This window comes from Schistocerca americana, chromosome 1 (genome assembly GCF_021461395.2).
Source record: "Schistocerca americana isolate TAMUIC-IGC-003095 chromosome 1, iqSchAmer2.1, whole genome shotgun sequence".
NCBI classification, from domain to species: Eukaryota; Metazoa; Arthropoda; class Insecta; order Orthoptera; family Acrididae; genus Schistocerca; species Schistocerca americana.
The window spans coordinates 1103880648-1103897482 of record NC_060119.1 but is presented as its reverse complement, the minus strand read 5'-3'; the positions used below and the strand labels follow the sequence as shown (position 1 = coordinate 1103897482).

The 16835-nt window shown below is 41.5% G+C and overlaps 1 protein-coding gene across 1 annotated transcript in view; it reads left to right on the top strand.

Annotated features, from left to right (window-relative positions):
* The window catches only part of LOC124596603 (putative ankyrin repeat protein RF_0381), a 228725-nt gene that overhangs the window by 198859 nt on the left and 13031 nt on the right, over window positions 1-16835 (top strand). Inside the window, exon 12 of the mRNA XM_047135813.1 lies at window positions 7521-7574. Coding sequence (XP_046991769.1) covers window positions 7521-7574 — 54 coding nt within the window. The remainder of the gene's footprint in view (window positions 1-7520; window positions 7575-16835) is intronic.

Sequence of the window (16835 nt, the reverse complement as noted above, 5' to 3'; positions counted from 1 at the left end):
ACAGACAAAACTAGGAAGCATTTAAGTCTCTCTGTGTCCTAAGTTTCCAGCTGAAATATAAAGTGCCAAAAGGTAATTTCATTAATAATTTAACATAATTGTACATTTTTTAATTTTTGTTTTTTTGATTTGTTATTGAAATTAACATGGCTATTTCTATTATGTTAACACTCAAAAGATTGTTTGACTGACTGACTGGTTCACTCAATTCATGCGTGAATCATGTGCACCTCTCCCACATGCTAAGGGCCAACTGAAATTTTGTGCACTCTGAATGTGCAGAATGGAAAAACCTGCGGGGGAGGGGGGGGGGGCAAGTGATGCTGGTGGGGGTGCCTTGGAGAGGAGACAAATTGCTTCAGACAGAGGCAGGTGAAATTTACAGTCATAAGTATGCAGATTTTAAAATACAATTCCAGTGTTTCAACATTGGCAACGAAGTTTCAGTGACGCAGTACATGCACGCCCACACATGGTATTTTGCAGAAGAGCCACACTCTAGGGGTCAAAGAGCTGCATGTGTCTCATGAGCCATGGTTTTCCAACCACTGTTTCATAAAGGCAACCATCATCTATTTAAATCTGGCATTATTTAGTAAACTCCTCTCTAGAAATCATTCTGCATACAGGTGCCATGCTGCTCAACTGCTGCATCATGCCTAGCCGTAAATGAGATACTGTTAGGTAACTTATTTATTGTGTAATCAGTTATCAAACACCTGTAAAGATCAGTAGAAACTTTAAACTAAACACAACATAACATAAACAATAACAATGTAATTGTTTATCCAGGGATGTGGACTTTGCTAACGGTAATGTAAACTTACCTTCCTAGCAGTAAAATGTAAGCATGTTGTAAAATAGATTCCAAATTTTTACTCTTGACTTTTTGATTTATTACAGTGTTTTCTTGCATGACCACATTGACAGATCAGTTTTGGAGTCCTAAAGAGAAGTCCATATATACTGCACTTCAATATAGACTCAGTCTTACAATAGTTACATAAAGCAGCAGACATAACTCTTTCTGCAATATGGCTGACTCAGAACAGAATATCCACAGCACTAGACCAAAGATATTAATACAGCAAAGAAGCATTTCAAAGCATTTACAAAGATTTAAATAAAAGCTGTGACATGTATTGCATGCAATAGAAAATAGGGATCTATGTGTCACTGTGAAATAATATTTGCATAACTTTCATCATTATGTTTTTATTTGTTTTTGCTAAAATTGAACATAAAAGTATCAGGATGACTACCTATCCAGAGTTTTCATATTCTTGCATTCTGAGCATATAAAATAAAAATAGCAAGCCCTCTTACAAAAACTGAGTATTGCACAAATTTGACCAAAAGTTGCATCATATTATTCATAGGAAAAGATGATACTGAAAGATTCAGTTTACTCTCTTGAGTATATTTTGTAGAATTGTACAAGTTCAACAGTATGCAACACCATTATGAAACATGTCCTTTGTGACTCCATTTTTCTTTTGCCTGTGGAACCTCCATTACTTCATTACTGTTTATTTCATCTCCACAGACCAGTTCTGTCTTTTATCTGTTGATATGATCAAGGCTTCTAACATTTTAACTCATAATTCCCTATTCCTCTTGTACCCTTTATTCCCTTTTTTACTTCTTCTTAATTCTTCAAATATCCTTTTCCTACTTCTGTTCTCTTTCTCCCTTATTTTGGCTTAAACTTCCTTTCTCATCTCTTTACTGCATCTTTTGTTACTTTCCAGAACATCCTTCTGTTCATCTTAATTTTGGTATTACATTTACATCTACATCTACATAGCCACTCTGCAAATCACACTTGAGTGCCTGGCAGGTCCTTCATCACACCACCTTTTGATTTTTCGTGGCTTGTACTGTCTGGTTTGAGAATATTGAAGAACCAGCAAATAATAATAATTAATGATAATAGTATGTGGTCAGTTTATACAAACTTTGCATGCTTGACAATGGATTTTTGCATAAGGTCCGTTCATTGTAAATCGACCGTGATTTTTCTGAAAATAACGGACTTCATAATTTGAATAATTCCAAAGCTTTGGTTCATACTGGACCTTGATGTAATTTGTAACACAGGACCTTTAGCCTTGCCAAGATGCTGTTTAACTGGAACAAAAGCTTCCAACATAAATGAAACACAAGATTAATTAATATCAATGTAGTCACAAAATATTGTACTGAACTAAGCCATATAGACACCTACATTAATTCTGTTGCTGTGTGCAACTATGAGTATGCCTAGTGAGACTGCATCTCCTAGAATGATGGTGGTGTGCCAAATAATTATCTGCAGCTATGGCAGAAAGACGTCCGATCAGGATGGCTTCCAGAACAAAAAAGGTGCTGTCTTCTCGGCAAGTCAACTGAACTGCATCATAATTATTCTAATGTTTCAGTGGTTGCATGCCACAATCAACACAACTGCTTATACTAATTAATATCTTATGTAATTCTATATTTATATTCTGAACTTATATCTATGTGTTTGCTATATATCCATGCCCATCCTGCAAATGTGCCTTTAAAACTTTCATGATAATTCTCTATCATTCCACTCTCAAACAACCCATGAAAAAAATGAACACTTATATCTTTCTGGGAGAACTCTGTGTTCCTTATTTTATTATGATGATTGTTTCTCCCTGTGTAGGTCAGCATCAACAAAGTATTTTCGCATTTGGAGGAGAAAGTTGGTGATTGCAGTTTCATAAGGAGAGGCTGGACAAGTGTAGTGTAGGCAGTCTGTCTAGTAGCTCTGTTGCATTTTCTAAGTGTTCAACCAATAAAATGCAGTCTTTGTTTTACCTTCCCCACAGCATTTACTATATGTTATTCCTAATTTAAGTTGTTCATAATTGAAATTAGTAAGTTTTTAGTTGGATTTGTGGCCTTTAGATTTGATTGATTTATCATGTAACCAAAATTTAATAGATTCCTTTTAGCACTTGTGTGGATGACCTCACACTTTTCATTCTTTAGTATCAATTGCAAATTTTTGCACCATACATGTACCTTATCTAAATCTTTTTGCAATTAGTTTTGATCTTCTGATGACTTTACTAGATTATAAATGACAGTCATCATCTGCAAACAACCTAATATGGCTGCTCAGATTGTTTCATAAATTGTTTATATGGATAATGAAGAACAGAGGGCCTCTAACACTACCTTGGGGAATGCCAGAAATCACTTGTAATATAGCAATGAAAAAAATCATTTTTTGACAAAATAATGTAATTGGATGGATAAAAATCTACTCAACTAGGAGTGGCAGACCACATACATAAAAGAAGGTTTAGTTACGAAGCTGTCAGAGCCAGTGGCTGCTTCTCCAGGCAGAAGGATTGAAGGGGAAGGAGGAGCGGTGAAGGAAAAGCACTGGAGAGGTCTGGGAAAAGGGGTAGATTTTGGGAAATTCACCAAGAACCCTGGGTCAGGGGAGACTGGATGAGAAGGAAAGACTGACTGTTAGAGACTGCACTGGACAAGTTTTGAAAACCTGAGAGCTTGAAGTTGGAAGGCAGGGTTATATGCAAGACAGAGAATACTGTTTAAACATCATGCATGAGTTAATAAGAGTAAAAAGCTAAGTGCATTGTATGTTCAGAGGTGCGAGGGTTCAGTAAAAAAATTTTCACTGCCCCCTTCCCACCCCTGTTATGCACAATGCACTTAGCTTTTCACTCTTATTAACTCATGCATGATGTTTCTGCCCCCTTCCCACCCCTGTTATGCACAATGCACTTAGCTTTTCACTCTTATTAACTCATGCATGATGTTTAAGTAGTACTGTCTTGTATATTACCCTATCGTCCATCTTTAAAATTTCAGTTTTCAAATCTCGTCTGATGCAGTCCCCAACAATCATCATTCCTTCTCATCCTGTGCGGTAAGCCTCCCCTGACTTGTAGTTCTGGGAGACCAAAATCTTCCCCTTTTCCCAGACCTCTCTAGTCCTTTTCCTTCACCTCTCTTCCTTCTCCTTCAACCCTTCTGCCTGAAGAAGGAGCCACTGGCTCTGAAAGCTTGCCTAATTACAACCTTCATTTATGTGTGTTTTCTGCTGCTGCTTAGTGTGTAGATTTTTTATCCATCCAGAGATCATATCTGTTTTACTTGATGACATTCCATCAGTTACTATGGACTGTGACCTCTCTGACAGAAATTCATGAATCCAGTCACATATCTGAGGCGATACTTGATTTGCACGCAATTTGATTATAAGCCACTTGTGAGGTGTGGTGTCAAATGCTTCCTAGAAAACTAAAAATATGGAATCAATTTGAAATCCTTTATTGATAGCCACCAAAACTTCACGTGAGAAAAAAGTTAATTTTGTTTCATAAGAACAACGCTTTCTAAATCGCAACAACTTTGCTTAATATTTATCGTGTCATTTGTTACCCACAAAGTTAAAAAAAATTCAGCCTCAAGAATCTAACCTTAGAGGTGATGAACTGCAACCAACAACAAGAAAATGAAAATAAGGAAAAAAGTTATTTATTTATTTGTCCATGCATCATTTTAGTACTTTGGGCCAGTTTTTCATGTTTTCACTTGCATATTAATTAATAAAAGTATAATAAATGGATTATCAATGAGTTTTAACCAATTAGCAAAATATAAAGAAGTAATTGTATCAACTTTTTTTGAAGAAATTATCTTTTTTTATTTTTATTTTTTATTTTTATTTTTAATGTAACTCCTGCTTGGGGCTACTTTGGACCACTCACTTATTTTAATACAAATTGAATACAAATCACATGTTGGACTATTTTGACCCCTTACACAATGATCAGGTAATGAAATGACTATACAAAGTAGCAAAAAAAATTATTTACTTATTGAAATGCCTATAGGGAAAACAAAATTTTAGATTTGATGTGAAAAATATGGAAAACCAGTATTTTTGTTCTACAGACTTTTTTAATGCTAATTTCTTATACCAACTCAAAATGAGCCATACCAGGAATATTAAAGTGTCCTTGTTTCATGAGCATTTCAGTCCACTGATAAACAAGAATATCCTTTTCTTCAGGCCACTTCCAGAACTTTTTGGCCTTGCCCATACAGTCCACTGTAGGGCCTAATTCCGCCCCCCCCCCCCCCCCCCCCTCCCTGCCAAATCAGGCAGTTTTGTTAGTGAACCTGGATAGTGCTTTCCCTAATGCATGACAATAACAAAGTCACCTTCTTTCAACTTATCAAGTTACTTTTGAATGGTTCTAGGTCCGGTCCGGTGGTGCTTCCTTGATAGACCTGATGGTACCAAATTCTTCATCGAAATCTTCACACACACTTATTTACAATGAACACAAATCAGTTGGTTCTACTGAGAAATTCATCAATGGAGTAGAAGGAGTTGGCCACCAACAAATCCTTAAGCTTCTCTTAAACTGAATCTCATTGGTTGTTAAGCTTTTTATGGGTGCTAGCAAGTTATTGAAAATGTGTGTTGCTGAATAATACACATGTTTTTGTACAAGAGTACATCTGTGGACACGTTGCTTACTAGTGATCATATAAAATATGTAAGTACACCTAAAATTTTCAAACTTGGTTTTCTCAAAAATTGAGAGTTGTGTCCTCTTATTCACACATGTTTAATCCTGGTCATGCCTTACACACCCTGTCAATACGAATCAGATCTGTGAGAGGAACTTCATATGGTCTCCTTGTTAGTGAAGATATATCAATAGTTTTCCCAGAGAAAATGTGCAGGGAACTTCAGAAAGAATGTGAGATGGAAAACATACTATAAAATATTAAAGGCAATGTATGACAAAAGCTTCAGCTGTGTCCATATTCAAGTTGGAAGAACTGACTAGTTTAACAATGTTACAGGTTTGAGACCATAAAAAAGTGGTGTCACCATTATTATTTCAGTGGTGATGGATAAAATTGTGAAAGAGACATAATAAACTCATGGAGAAAGGGAGATGGAGTTAGTGTTATTTGCTGATGATATTGTGTGGTAGGGAACCAACAGTAAGGACATACAAGAACAATTAGATATTTTAAATGAAAAAAATTGAGAAATATGGCATGAAATGCAGTGTGTAGAAAAGTAAGAGTGTGGTCTACATCTACATCCATGTTCTGCTAACCATGTGAAGTGTATGGCAGAAGGTACATCCCATTGTACCATTTATTAGACTTTCTAACTATTCCACTCACATATGGAATGTGGTAACAATGATTGTTGAATGCCTCCGTGTGTGCTTTAATTATTCTAGTCTTGTCCTCATGATCTCTGTGTGAGTGATTTTTAGGGGATTGTAGTATATTCCTAGAGTCATCATGGAAGAGTGATAATACGATGTGTTAGGATGAAGGCAGAAATTAGTAAAAGAGTACAACAGAGAAATGCAATTTACCATGGTGTAAGGTGCTTAGTCTGGGGAATGGAGGTGACAGTGAAGTGCAGGGAAGTGGCGTACAAGACTTACTTTACATCTGTATTGACATATGCATCAAAGAGCTGGACAATGACAAGAAGAGAAATTCCTAAGAAGTATGAGTATGATAGGAAAAATTAGGAAACACAGAGTGAGGAAAGAAGATGTTAGGAAGAAAATTGGAATGAAAGAAATGAAAAGAATAGATTAAAATTGTTAGGATGTTTACAGAGAATGGAAGGTAGACGAATATGAAAATAAATTATGAAGGCCTACATTGAGGACAAGAAGAAGACCCACACAAGGGAGACTGACTTCATCAAGACCAGTTTAAGAAGAAGAAACTTGGACTCAAACAAACAGTTACAGAAGATAGAAGAAGAATGGTGAAAAATTGGGGAAAGTAGAGAAGTATAATAAACTTCCCATGCTGACCTGATACTGGATAAAGGGGATAACTATCATCAATAATAAGTGAAAGTTATTTTGGGACCTTACCCTAAATGCTCTGTTGTGACTTATTTTGTTTTCAGGTTTCAGCTTAAAAGTTCTTCCAAGCTTTTCTGCCTACTCTGTCCTCATTTCCTAATGCTTTTCCTCCTCCTCTTATCTGAAATAATTGTCTGCTTGTAATGTATGGAAATGGGTCTTGTAAGCTGCAACCATTATTCAGTTATTATTTTCCCTCCATCCCTTCTCCTCTTGCCCTTGTCTTCTTCTTATTGTTATTCTTTTCATTCTAAGCATTCTTTCTCTAACATCTTTTTTCACATAGATTACCAATTAATATTGAATCACACAAATAACTGCTATAGCTCCTCCACTTCCCACCTTGAAACTGATTTGTTTCAATTCTAGATCTTGATACTGATCTGTACCTCCATTAAAATGCTTTACAGTCTCATTCAGACCTGTTTGAAATTATTCTACAGAAAAAAATAAAGAGTAGTAACTTCCTGAAATATAATATTTGTTTTCTGTTTAATATGTTTTGGTTTTATGGTGTTTTCTGTTGCACTTATCACTTCAGTTATCATATAAAACTTGATTATAATGTGAAATCTAGAGTGTGTAATCTCACATTTCTTTTTATTCCAGCAAGATCCTGTGAGACATGGGGAATGGATTGACCATACAGATTATGTCAATAAGGTTAGTATGAAACTATTAGAAACAGGAGTTACTCATTTAGACGTTATACATATGATGATTATAATGAGAAGTCTATTTCAAATATCTCTATAAAAGTTTCTCAATCAAGGGAGAGGAGAAAAATTTTGCATAGGGGCAGAGACAGGTGCCATTATCATTATCAGAAATAATAAATTAATTCTCATTTAGTTCTATAAAATAGAGTGGCCACATTTTAGAAAGAACAGCATGTCTAGTTGATCTGAAGATGGCTGGCAATGGCCAAAACTAGTAATTATTCCTTGAAACTGTCTGTGGTCGTTCAAGATGAGAAAAGTTGTCAGAAAATCAAGAAGTATGTTTACTAGAGGTGGAATTAACAACTCAGGCAATAAAATCAAATCAATATGGAATGTTTTTAGAAGGGAGACAGGAAACGTAACCACTGGGGTAGGTAGTATTACAGAGTGATACCATCTTAACCAACAGGACACAAGTAGCTAATGTATTTAACAACCATTTCTTAAGTGTAGGTGAAAAAATTGGTAAGAATAGTTCAAAAGAAAAAGCAAGAAGTACATGGAAGAGTCAGTTTTGAGAAATCTTAATCAGCTTAATTTTCACCTAACAATTTCACGTGAAATAAGGAAAATCATTAAATCTTTGAAAAAGAAATGTTCTTTTTGAATAGATGACATTTCTATCAAGATATTAAAACAATGTGAAGCAGTTACAGCTGGTGTTCTGTCACATATCTAATGCATCACTGACTCAAGGTATTTTCCCAGAAAGTTAAAAATATGCCACTGTCAAGCCTCCCTGCAGAAAAGGGGACATCACAGATGTCAATAATTGTCGGTCAGTATCCTTGCTTACAGCACTTTCAAAAATCATTGAGAAAATAATGTACTCATGAGTGGTTAGTCATCTCAACAGTAATGGGATACTTAGTAAATCACAGTTTGGATTTCAATAATACTGTGCTACTGAAACAGCAATATGCAATTTCACTGCCCACATAATAGAGTCTTTAAATAGTAAAATGACCAATAGGAATTTTCTGTGACTTTTCCAAAGCATTTGACTGTGTGAACCATGACATTATGTTACCGAAATATCAATTCTATAGTATAAATGGAACAGCATATGAGTAATTGAAGTCATGTCTACAGAACATAAAGCAAAAAGTTTCTTTATATGGTTTAAGTGATTTAAGGAAGTTTCCCACTTCATCTAACTGGGGTGAAATTACATTAGGTGCTCCACAGGGTTCGATTGTGGGTCCCCTTCTATTCTTGATATATGTGAATGACCTTCCTTCTCATCTGAAACAAGAAGCTAAACTGACACTGTTTGCTGATGATACAACTGTCATTATTAATCCAGTAAAGAAACTCCAATAGAAAATGAAACAAATAATGTCTTTGGAAAAGTTTGAGGTGGATGCTTGGGTGAGATACACCAAACAACACCTTATAATCAGGAGTTCACTTATTCACCTCTTTACATGAGTAAGGCTTACAAAGAACTGGATGGCAGAACTACACAAAGATAATGTTTAGCTTAGTCCAAAGATGATGCTAAGATCGATACCGGTGTCGATCTCATTGGCACCACACCCCCTCTGCAGTGCGGAGTACTTCTGAGAGGCCGGGGGGGGGGGGGGGGATGACTAAGGCGTTGGCAGGGGTGGTCTGCGGGAGCCGGACCATGGTCAGCTCGACAGCATCGTCAGGGAGCTGTGTGGGTAGATGTCGTGAAGGAAGGTCTGGCCACCGAACCTGGAAGTTGTTGAAGCACGCCGAGCATTGTACTGGGCGTGCTGGTCGTGTGGCGGCAGGTAGGCCGGCAGTTTGCGGGACTAACGGAGCGACAACGACGATATCTCCGGTGGATGTGGTGAACACACGCAGCATGTCCAGGTCGACGTCGGGCGAGAGGGTAACACATTTCACCAGGTGGCAGGGAATGGCAGAGGTCGTGTCATGAGCACCAGATGAAGGGAAACACAAGACGAATAGTGTGTCATCACATAATATTATAGAGATGTCGTGGATTATGTTCGGGGGGGACAGGCACAAACACCTCGAGCAAGGGCATGTTAAAGATGGGGGGGGGGGGTGAGAAACCTCGACAGGGCGAGGCAGGCGATGGGGGAGAGGTCGAAGGGACCAGAGAAGGGCTCGGTAGTGAGTGTGTGATCGTAGGGAAGCTCAAAGTGGGTAGCATGTGATCACTTGACGGAGTGCATGAGACCGGAGTAGAGGGTGATGTCAGAGAAGAGCTTGGCGATTGAAGCTGGAAGTCACACGACTGAGTGGTTAAGTCCGATGTGGAGGGAGTGGTTGAACGTTATGAGCCATGACAGTGAGTGGCGTGGTCGTGGCCTGGAGGGGTATAGAAGTGGGCTCAACATGAGCAGGCTTAAGTCTGCTGAGAGAGACTGTAACAGTTGCATCTTTTATCTGGATGTCATAGGTGTTGGCTGAGCACTGGAGAACTCGGTATGGACCGGTATATGGGGATTGGAGGGGAGCATGGACAGTGTCATCACAGAGCATGAAGTACTCGCAATTGTTCAGAGATTTTGGGATGTGAACCTTAGGGCGGGAATGGATGGCGGGTGGAGGGATGTGGAGGTTGACGAAATGGCATCTGACGCGGTCCACGAAGGAAGGTAAGTCAGACTGAGGGAGAGAAGCAGTAGGGCTCACAAGTTCGCCAGGGAGAACAATGTTCTGCCCGTCTACGATCTCGGCAATTGTGCCTTTAAGGTCTTCTTTATAGATCACATGAATGCTGAGTAGCACAAGGGGAAGGGCCTCCATCCAAAGAGAGTCGTGGCATTGAAGAGCCGCCTTGAAAGTGCGGTGCCAGCGCTCAACTACCCTGTTACTTTGCGGGTTATATGCTGTGGTATGGATGCGCTGGATGCCGCAAATGTTACAGATCTCATTGAACAGGGCCAACTCAAATTGTCTGCCCTGGTCAGTCGTGATGATAACTGGACATGCGAAACGCGATACCTATGACTCGACAAATGCTCAAGCAACAGTTTCTGCCGTGATATTGGGGAGGGGGCAGCCTCGATCCAGCGAGTTGTTCGGTCGATAGAAGAGAGAATGAAACGAAAGCCATTAGAGGGGGGGAGAGGGCCGACAATGTCAATGTGAATATGCTGGAAAGGCCCAGGAGGGATCTAAAACGCGCCAAAGGGGGGGGGGGGTGAAGTGTGCTTGTGTACTTTGTACTTTGCAGTGTTGGCATGCGACGCAGGAGCATGCCCATTGCTGACAGTCCGTATTGACATTTCTCCACACAAAGCACTCTGTCATGAGGCGGGCAGACGCACGAACACCGGGGTGGGCTAAATTATGCAGTGCGTTGAAGACAGCTCGAAAGAGCATGGTTGGGATGAGGGGGTGTAACGTGCCTGTACTGTCATCGTACCAGATCTCAACAGAAATGCCAGGGAAGGTGGTGCGGATGAAGTGTAGTGAAGAGGTACAGTCTGAAATTAGGTTTTATGTGTCCTAGTCAGCGGGTTGGAGGTTAGGCAGTTCAGAGAGGTCTAACAGCGAATGAACGGCGTCTACTCATGAAAGGAAATCAGCAACTATATTGCAGGCACCCTTTCTGTGTCTGACATTGGTGGTGAACTGAGATATAAAGTCCATGTATCTGAAACGGCGAGGAGGCGTGTCAACTGGCGGGTTTGATATGGCCGCAGCCAGGGGCTTGTGGTCTGTTAAAACATAGAAAGGGCATCCCTCAACATAGGTCTTAAAATGTTTTATCGCTTCATAGACCACGAGCAACTCCCTGCCAAACCCGGAATATTTCCGTTGTGCATTGGTCAGCTTGCACGAGAAGAACTGCAGAGGCGAAGTTGGGCGTCGACTGTCTGGCTATGGACAGCACCGATGGCAGTATTGCTCACATCTGTGGTGATGAAAAGCTGTGCATTGGGATGAGGATGCGCGATGGTGCAGGCCTTGGCAAGAAGATTTTTGAGGCCAGTGGAAGAGTCAGTCATACAAGGGGTCCATGGAACAGGCCAAGATACAGAAGTGTTGGTGCCTGCCAAGGCGTCCGTCAGTGGAGCCTGAATCTCCACAGACCACAGTAGATGACGGCCATAATAATTAACCATCCACAGAATGCTGTTGGCAGAGACCCGAAAACCAAGAAAAGTGACAGTGGGTTGATGCTGCTGCAATTTGTCCTTGTTGGTCTCAATGTCTGCTGCCGCGAGAGTGTCCATAACAGTTTTCACATGTCGAATGTTGTCCTCGATGGAGGAGCTAAACACAAGAATGTCATCAAGATATGCAAAGCAGAATTTTACTTCTAATTGCACTTCGTTGATGAAGCGTTGCCATGTCTGGGTTGCGTTTTTCAGACTGAAGGGCATTAATTGAAACTGAAATAACCCGATTGCTGTCTTCTTGATGTCTTCAGGAGCCATGGGGAACTGGTGGTAGGCCCGTTTGCAATCAATGACAGAGAACGTGGACGCACCTGCGAGGGAACCGGTGAAGTCGGCAATGTTGGGTAGGTGTCCATGATTGTTCGTGCGTTTAGTCGACGGTAGTCTCCACACATGCACCAGGACCCGTCTTTCTTGGGTGTCATATGAATGGGCATAGACCAGCTGCTGGCAGAGGGTCTGTTGACGCTGGAGCTTAGAAGTTCAGAAATCTGCTTTTTAAGGTCGGAGAGGCGCTCGGGACAAATTCGACGTGGTTTACTGGAGATCGGGGGGCCTGGCGTGAGGCGAATCTTGTGAACCATGCCATTGGTAACAACGGAAATGTTGCCGGCGGCATGGGAGGCGGTTTGTTTACAATGTGTGGCGGGTGGGGCAGGCGAGGTGAGGTCGTGGTGTTCGGAGCCACTCGGCGGATCCGATGGGAGCCGAGGCGGCAAAGTGTCCTAGGAGTCAACATGACAAGATGTCCGCCAGCCCAAAGCAGTGGCACCGTGGTTGGGTGAGCTCAGTAGAGCTTGTGGGCCGTTAGTGAGTCCATTGTCCTAGAGCGCGACCTGTGGCAGCACGGTTGCGGGCGAAGAGTTAGGTGCGAGTGCACTGTTTGTGTTGTCAGTGGCGGTCACATGGCGGTGCGCAGGAGCTGAAGTTGCATAGTTTGAGGTGCTACCCGCGAGGGGAGGGGCAGGAGCTGTCAGTTCAGGAACACGTGACGCTCGTTAAGCATGCTCACTTGTGTTCGGCCGAGTGTCAAATGCTGCTGTGTTAGGGGGGGGTGTGGTCCTGTGGAAATGTCAGTACACGTTATGGTAGACTTGATAGCACAGTTGCGAAGGGTAGTGGGAGGTAAGCACATGGCGGCTTGATTGCTGGAACTACAAACACACTTACTGGCCTTGCTTTGGCCTTGCTGCAGTGTCTGTTATTCCTTTGCTGCGTCGGATAGCTGGAGGCTGGATCCAAGTTTCATGGAGCCAGAGGGAGAGCTCGAAGTTTTCCTTGCATCATAGGCGAGTGATGTTTTCAAGCTCGACAAGGCATTTGTGCGTTGTACACGGTGTTTCACACTAGGTCCGGTGAAAGGTTTGTGGTGTTGCAAGAAGTCAATGCCTAGTATAGATTCCTCAATATTGCACACTAAAAAAGCCCACTTGAGTTTGCAGTTTGCGGAGAGTGACATGACATGGGAGGTTGAACCTGAGCATTGTAGTTTAGTAGAATTCACAGCTTGCAGTGAAGTATGATGAGGGTGGATGTTCGACGACACTAAGGACGTAGGCATCAGCGAAACATCGGCACCTGTGTCCACTAAGAAATAGTGTCCTGACGAAATATCTTTAATATAAAGTGGTCCGTAATTATCCAATTGTTCCCGGACAGAATGGAGCACTGGGAGGTGCCTGTCATGTTGTGTGCAGGAGGCGGCACCCGGACCTACCTGCGGTTGGCGTTTGGGAAGCAGCAGGGTGGTCTGCATTTCCGTGCCGCCTCACCAAACCATGTTTGGAAGTAACAGTATGGGTAGTGTGGTTGCATTTCCTGTGGAAAGTTCGTTGCCAGAGGCAGTATTTTAAGCTTGGTGGCCACAGCCGGTTTGGTTGCAGGAGGGGACGTGACCGAGGGCAGAGCCGGTGACGTCCCAGTTGCTTGTTTACTGCATCCCAGAGCAAGCGGAGCAGTCAGTATAGTGCAGGCCCAGCCGCGTCCAGCCGTGGGATAGGGAGCCTGAACCTGAGCTTGCCAGGTAGGCAGTGGCTGGCGAAATAGAGCAGTGAAGCATCATATAGTTTGTCAGCAATTGTCATTTGTTGCTCGACAGGTTCGGGAGACCTCTGAGCCAGAGCAAAAGCGGATGTGAGGAGGTAGTTTATCTGACCAGATGGCAAGGAGAGCTGTGTCAGAGAGTAGATCGTCGCTGACTAGGGCCCGTAGCCGTCTCCATAGTTGTGAAAGTTTGTCGTTGCCTAGTTGCTCGTCGTGGAGCACTTGCCGTATTGCTGTCTCAGTTGAACGTGCAAGCCATCGTAGAATTGTCTTTTTGGCTAGAGGGTACCGGGTAGCAGAGTCTGGGGCGTCGACCAGGTCAGACATTCAAGTCCTCCTGGTCGTGCAGGTGGGTGATAAGGCACAGAAATCTGGTTGATTCGTCGAATTTGAAATGGTCGAACACTTCATCCATAATTTTGAACCAGGTTGTTGCCCTGTTGGGACTGAATGGCGGCAGCATCGGTAAGCATTGTAGAATGTTCGGGAGAACAGATTGAGTTGAATTCTTTGGTGCACTGCCTGAAACGAGCTGTTGTTGCTGCAGTATCCAGGAGAGTGTGTCTCCAGGGAATGTGGCAACGACAGCTGTTCGGGTGGCAGCGTGAATGTGACGCGTTGTGGTTGAGTGCGATCCGTCACGACGCAGAAGGCTGACGTGGGTGAGACACTGTAATGTGTCAGTTGCAGTTGCAGAAGTTCGACTGGAGCCGGCATGTGGGCGACAGGTGAGAAAAAGTTCAAAGTTTGAAAATGCATGCTGGTCCACGGAAAACTCGACGTGCGATCAGAGTCGGAGCCACCTGTGTTGCAGGGAGGCTGTGGAGCTGTGGGCTGTCCAGAAGCACAGTGAGGAAAATGATGTCAAACATCCGGCGGAATGTCTGAATGTTCACTATTCATAGTCACTTCACTCAAAATGGTGTTCGGATAAGGTGAATGTCATGGCTAAAAACACTGAGGCGTAGCAGTAGGACGGACATGGAGGACAGGCACAGATAACAACCCATTGTTCCTGTTGCAGGCCGAGGTATTGAAGCAGGAAGGCATGTGCTGATGCTGAACCGAGGCAGGCGCAGGCGTGGTCAGATGCTGAGGAGGTGGACCTGTGAACAAAGCAGTTCTGGCCACGTGGCAGGAATCTGCGTGGTACTGCACGGATTGCGGTGTGGCAAACCGTTGTCCTGTTGGTGGTAGGTTATCCAACGAAGCATTTGCATAAATCTGCATTGATCCCACACTGCACGGAGATCCATAAGAGGTAGCTGCACCGTCGATGTGGGAGGGCACATGTGGCGGGAACAAAGGCATCTGATAGCTGGAGTCATGCACACTCGTAACCTCATTTATTGTTGCAGGCACGAAAACATCCTGCGAAATCAGCATAATCGACAGGTGAGAGGCATTGTGTTGCAGTCCTGGCATGTGTACATCGCCCGCAACATGATGTATGTTGATCATAAAATCCAGCATTAGGTGTTGGGCCGAAGCCATTGTTCGAATGTTGTGTTGATGTAATACACACGAAAATAACCAACGTGGCGGCTGCGGACACAGTAAAACGGCGAAAACGGAAGACGTTACAACTCGGGGTCACCAGTGAGGTGGATGCTTGGGAGAGATACACCAAACAACACCTTATAATCAGGAGTTCATTTATTCACCTCTTTACACAAGTAAGGCTTACAAAGAACTGGATGGCAGAACTAAACAATGATAATGTTTTGCTTAGTCCAAAGATGATACTAAGATCAATACTGGTGTCAATCTCATCAGCGCCACAAGTTATTAATTGGTTTTCAGGAAATAGGCTCGCTCTGAAGTTTGAAAAAACATTGTACATCCAGTTTTCCACTGAAAGGAACACATCAACAGAAGTCAGTAGCCAGGTTAGTGCATACTAAGTTTTTGGGTGTGTATATAGATGAGATTTTTCAATTGGGAAATTCATATTTTGGATCTGCTAAAGTGACAATTTTTGCAATCAGAATAATTGCTAATTTTGAGGCTATAGAAATTAGTAATCTAACCTACTTTGCATACTTTCACTTTCTGATGTCATACAGAATAATATTTTGGGGTAACTCAACACTTAGGCAAAAAGTATTCAGTGCTCAAAAGAAAATGTTTAGAATAATGTTTGGAGCTCATAGCTGCACACATTGTAGGCATATGTTTAAAAGGTTAGATATTCTTGCAACAGCCCCATTGTACATTTACTCAATAATGAAATTAGTTCTCAACAACATAGACCAGTTTAAAAATAGCAGTGACATTCATGATTATTATACCAGAAGAAAGAAAGACCTACACTATTCTCTACTTAACCTACCATTGGCACAGAAAGGTGTAAAATATGCTGCTGTAAATAAATTACCAGATGAAATAAAATGTCTGACAGACAAAAGCAATAATTTAAAAAATAAATTGAAATCATATCTCCTTGACAACTCCTTCTTTACCACAGATGAATTCCTGAATAGGAATAAATAATTCCATAGGTATAATATATGCATTTTATGTCATTTTAGGGAATGGGGTAGGTAATAATAATATTAATAATAATAATAATAATAATAAAAGCTTGATTCATGTGCGCATGTATTATGCACTTGACATGTTCCACATCATATGAGACTAATCAATGGAACACATAACTAACTAACTAACAAGAAAAAATTGTTTTCAAAACAAGAGACTGTACATGTTTGTCAGTAGAGCTCTAAACTTGGTTTCATTATGTGATGCTCCTATGATCTCTGGAAGGGTGATTAAAACAGTTCACTGTGTTGTATGCCTTCCATGGAAATGTTTATGACTTCATGTGGTGATGCTGCATTGTGAGTATAGTCTCTGCAAATTCCAGCTATACCTGGTGACAAAGACAGATGCAGTTTCATGAGCTTGTGCTGTACTAAATTCTTCTGCTGAGGATGGTGATGGTATTAAGGAAATTTTGTGACAATTAAATAAAAACTTTTTTCATTCATTAGGAGCCCACCATCATAGCCTGGGATAAATAGTATCTG